This window comes from Berghia stephanieae, chromosome 9, assembly GCF_034508935.2.
Source record: "Berghia stephanieae isolate SIO BIC M18660-M18661 chromosome 9, UCSD_Bste_1.3, whole genome shotgun sequence".
NCBI lineage: Eukaryota > Metazoa > Mollusca > Gastropoda > Nudibranchia > Aeolidiidae > Berghia > Berghia stephanieae.
The window spans coordinates 11,616,430-11,621,429 of NC_088368.1; the positions used below are offsets into that span (position 1 = coordinate 11,616,430).

Below are 5,000 nucleotides of genomic sequence, written 5' to 3' on the forward strand. Positions count from 1 at the left end.
CAATTTCAAAGAGGAGACAGGAATTTCCGCATTAAAATAATAATAATTTTTTTTTAATCCCCAAAAAATGGTGAGCTTTTATATAGCGCAATATCCACTTAACTTGCTCAAAGGGCTTTACAAGGAGTCTCTGACAAAAAGCAACACGTAACACATAGGACGTGACATGACGCCTATTAGGCGCTATTACAATTTTTTGGAAAGAAACAACGCTGTTAACGGTCAGCTAGGTACTCATTTTACACCTGAGTACAGTGATAAAATGTTAGTAAATAGCCTTTTCCAAGGACTCAACTATGCGTGGAGCGAGGCTCGAACCCATGATCTTCCGATCCGAAAGCGAGTGTCATGTCACAAGACCACATAGCATAGCCGCACAAAACTTGAGCTTTTATGTAGTCTAATATCCACTAAACGTGCTCAACGCGCTTTACAAGGGGTCCCTGACCAACAGCAACACGTAGTATGTAGGATGTAAAATGACGCCTGTTTTATGGAGGGTCTTGGCAAACTGTATGCAAATGTTCATAATAATAATAATAATAATAATAATAATAATAATAATAATAATAATAATAATATATAATAATAATAATAATATTAATAATAATAATAATAATAATAATAATAATAATAATAATAATAATAATAATAATAATAATATAAATAAATTGATAATAATATTTGCAGGTCTGATAACGCAATTCATTATATGCTCATTGTGTATTGGAAATCTCAAAAAATGACGCAACATATTGTCCATTACAACAATGTTAAACTAGGCCCATAATTTGGTTCGGATGTCAGACCTGCGTATAGGCATATGTTGACTGAGAAGCACAAGCTGAAATAAATGGAGGCAACAAAAACAAAAAAAAAAAAAAAAAAAATTGTTAACCAAATGTAATCGTCTTGTCATGGCGGCGTTGAAGAACGACGCACAGTAACACCGTAATAATAATAATAATAATAATAATAATATAATAATAATAATAATAATAATAATAATAATAATAATAATAATAATAATAATACTAATAATAATAAAATAATAATAACACTAATAATAATAATAATAATAATAATAATAATAATAATAATAATAATATAATAATGATGATGATGATGATGATGATGATGATGAGATGATGATGATGATAATAATAATAATAATAATAATAACAATAATAATAATAATAATAATAATAATAATAATAATAATAATAACACTAATAATATAATAATAATAATAATAATAATAATAATAATAATAATAATAATAATAATAATAATAACACTAATAATAATAATAATAATAATAATAATAATAATAATAATAATAATAATAATAATAATAATAATAATAATAATAATAATGATGATGATGATGATGATAATAATAATAATAATAACAATAATAATAACACTAATACTAATAATAATAATAATAATAATAATAATAAACACTAATAATAATAATAATAATAATAATAATAATAATAAATAATAATAATAATAATAATAATAATAATAATAATAATAGTAATAATAATAATAATAATAATAATAATAATAATAATAATAATAATAATAATAATAATAATAATAATAATAATAATAATAATAATAATAATAATAATAATAATAATGTCTACAGACTATTTTGACTGAAAACGTATACATATAACAAAACGCAGACTTACCCTTTGAAATAATGGCCGGAAATGCTGAAATAAGCAATAGTAGAAGAATAAATAAATAAGTCAAAGTGATACTAGGCTGCTAGAAGCTGTGAACTGTAAAGAGTAATAAACAAAAATGAATGTTACAGCTGCAAAAAAGAACAAAATACCAAACAAGAAACATTTCGGGCTCAAAACCCTTCTTCAGCCAACAACAACAAAAAACCCCAATAAAGACATAAATCCATAACTAAATTCCAGATAGACGACAGAGATATTTTGTAGGTCTTCTCTGTAGAAAAATCTTGGAAAGTAAACTTTTAGGCCGAAACGCTCCGTGTTTGGTATTTTGTTTTTTTGAGCTGTTATATTCCTTTTTGTTTAATGCTCTTAAGAGTAGATTAAGAGAGAGTAAAAATACTAAGGGATGCATAGATAATCAAGACTAAGAAGAGAGAGAATAATTATCGTATATCAAATGTGTGTGTGTGTGTGTGTGTGTATGTGGGTGTGTGTGTATGTGGGTGTGTGTGTATGTGGGTGTGTGTGTACGACAAAGAGAGAGATGGGGAAGGGCAAGGGAGAGAAAGGAGGATGGATCGGAGAATTTGAAACACTGAACCTCTCTCTATCTCTCTCTCTCTCTCTCTCACTCTCACCCCCCCCCCCCCCCCCCTTCTATCTCTATCTCTCCCCTCTCACCAACCCCCCCCCCCCCCCCCCCTTTTTTTTTTTCCTTTTGCAAAACTTTTAAAAAATCTCTTTGTACCCTTTTTTCTAAAAGGAGGAGGGGGGGGGGGGGGGGAAAAAGTCTTTCAGAGTCTCCGACCGCTGTTTCAACTTAATTTTAATAATCGTGTCAACTGTGCATCAGCCTTTGATTTAGAATTTACAGCATCTTGACGATGAGCCAATAAAAGCGACTGTTGTCGTAACTGCTCTCTCCTTGATTTGTGATACTAACTGAAGAATTGGAGTACTAGATTCGTTGACGATGATGAAGATGATGATGATGATGATGATGATGATGATGATGATGATGATGATGATGATGACGATGATGATGATGATGATGACGACGATAATGAAGATGATGAGGATGATTATGACGAGAACGAGGACAAGGTGAAGTTTAGATTGAAGAACGAATGAAAGACGTATGCAGTGAAAAAAAAAAAAAAGTAGCGTTAACCATCTCCTTACCAACTACAGGAAACTACAACTAACATTTCTCTTATTCAAATTTATTTTCTACATCATAAATGAATAGTGTGCCGTAGAGCATATTTTACTAAAGAAATTATGTATCGCAAGAACTTACTGCTATTGTGTTTGAGTGATAACAAATCTATTTTTGTGTTAGATAGTTGGGTGTGAAGTTTTTGGAGAATATCCCGAAAATGGCTGGTAAGGAGAGAGTTAAAGCAAACACGTTTAACCGGTAAAAACAGAATCTAATTTTTCCTATAAAAAAAAAAAGATTTAATTTTTCCTACCTCTTCAAGAGTTAGCCTCAGTTGTTGATCAGATCTACGTTTATCTCTGATGTCACTGGTGATACTGAACAAGTCACTCCCTCCAGCCCGACTCGCTCCAGACTTGTCCGAGCCAAATATCTTCCCATAATCCATCATCATTTCTCTCCACCGAGACATCTTGACGGTTTAGCTTTTATTTATCTAGTCCAAATTTTATTCCTTCAGAGTTTTATCCAGCCCGGAAAAGCCGGAACAGTCCAGGTTTTATCTTTTGAAATAAGGGAAAAAATCGAATAAGGATTTTGATAGTCCTCTGTATTTTAATATTATGAGCAAACGCAAGGGGATAGAGAAGGTTATCGATTTGCTTCGAAATAAACGAGATCAAAATCACATTACAAGCTAAAATGTGCTTTCTTGAATTGTCGTTTTTGTCGAAATCTATAGTCGTCGTGGTCGTCGTCGTAGTTATTGATAATGTTGTTGTTTTGTTGTTGTTGTCGTCGTCATCGTGGTTATAGATGGCGGTGTGGTGGTTGGTGGAGTTTCGATTTACCTGATTTTATTTTTATTTAATCCAACAATTCTAATTATTATGTCTCTTTGGTCTCCGAAAAAGGCGAAATTACTAAAGCATAAAAACAAAGTTATAATCAGACATTCCTTTTATTATCCTTTATAAAAAAAAATATCGTAGGAGATCCAAGAAATATACAATATGCGCGCGCATCCAACTTCACTAAAATAGTTTTTGACCCGCAATGACATCTTAACCACAACAATAATTCTAAGATCAAATAACTAGTTGAATTCGAGATCCAATCAAAGCAAGGATTTCATAACATATGAACAGGCAAGGAAGGAACCCTGGAACAGGACGTGAATGAGGTCATAAAGATGTGTAGTGTAAAGGTATTCTTGAACACAGGGGCGCGGCGATATTGGTTGATTTGGTGCCTGGCACCCAGGGCCTTCTAAAAATAGTATCGGGCCTGTCCAACCGAATTGCGCGAGTTCTCTGCTGGGCTTAAAATTTAATACCCCGCGATATTTGATTGTCAACAAAGTTTGTGTGTACACATTACACACTACACACCACAGTTACGCTGGATTACCTGTTGATACAATGAATTTATCGCGTTTGTTATTATTTCTGTTCATGGATATATATTCATTGTGATTGCCAATCCCACCATGATGTTTGTTGTGTGTATCTTTTAAAATCTAATTTAGCAATTGAAAAATAATTTAAAAACTATAGTGTCATCTAAGCCATCATCTGCCGTCGAGCGAAACCTTGAACTGTTGCCTTGAGTCAAAACAAAACCGGATGATCTTGTACTTGTACACATCAAAATGAAATTGTCATTGATAGTCTATTCAATGATTCCAAAACTCCGGTTTCACCTGAAAAAACTCTGGTCTGGAGCAAAAAATTTCCGGGTTCCGGGCAACTTCTGTCAAATTCTTCCAAGGACACCCCCCCCCCCTTCCAACCACCACATCATCATCACTGCCACTAGAATTATAACCATCATCACTACCACTACTACTGCAACCACCACCACATCATCATCATCATCATTACCACTACTACTACAACCACCACCACATCATCATCACTACCACTACCACAACTACCATCACTATTACAACCACCACCACCACATCATCATCACTACTACAACCACCACCACCACATCATCATCACTACCTCTACTACTACAACCACGACACCACATTATCACTACCACTACTACTACCCCACCACCGCCACATCATCATCACTACCACTACTACTACAATCACCACCACCACATCATCATCACTACCACTACTA

General features: G+C 32.9%; 1 protein-coding gene across 10 annotated transcripts in view; it reads right to left on the bottom strand.

Annotated features, from left to right (window-relative positions):
• The window catches only part of LOC144979687 (rhomboid-related protein 2-like), a 35,740-nt gene that overhangs the window by 20,524 nt on the left and 10,216 nt on the right, over nt 1-5,000 (bottom strand). For 9 of the 10 annotated variants that reach the window (XM_078926597.1, XM_078926602.1, XM_078926600.1 and 6 more), the window contains 2 exons: nt 3,179-3,428; nt 1,704-1,727 (listed from right to left, as the gene is read on the bottom strand). In XM_078926597.1, the coding sequence (XP_078782723.1) occupies nt 1,704-1,727; nt 3,179-3,337 (183 nt within the window). In that variant the 5' untranslated portion in view covers nt 3,338-3,428. Of the gene's footprint in view, nt 1-1,703; nt 1,728-3,178; nt 3,429-3,716; nt 4,019-5,000 lie in introns of those variants that run through there. The other variant, XM_078926599.1, reaches the window with a different exon arrangement.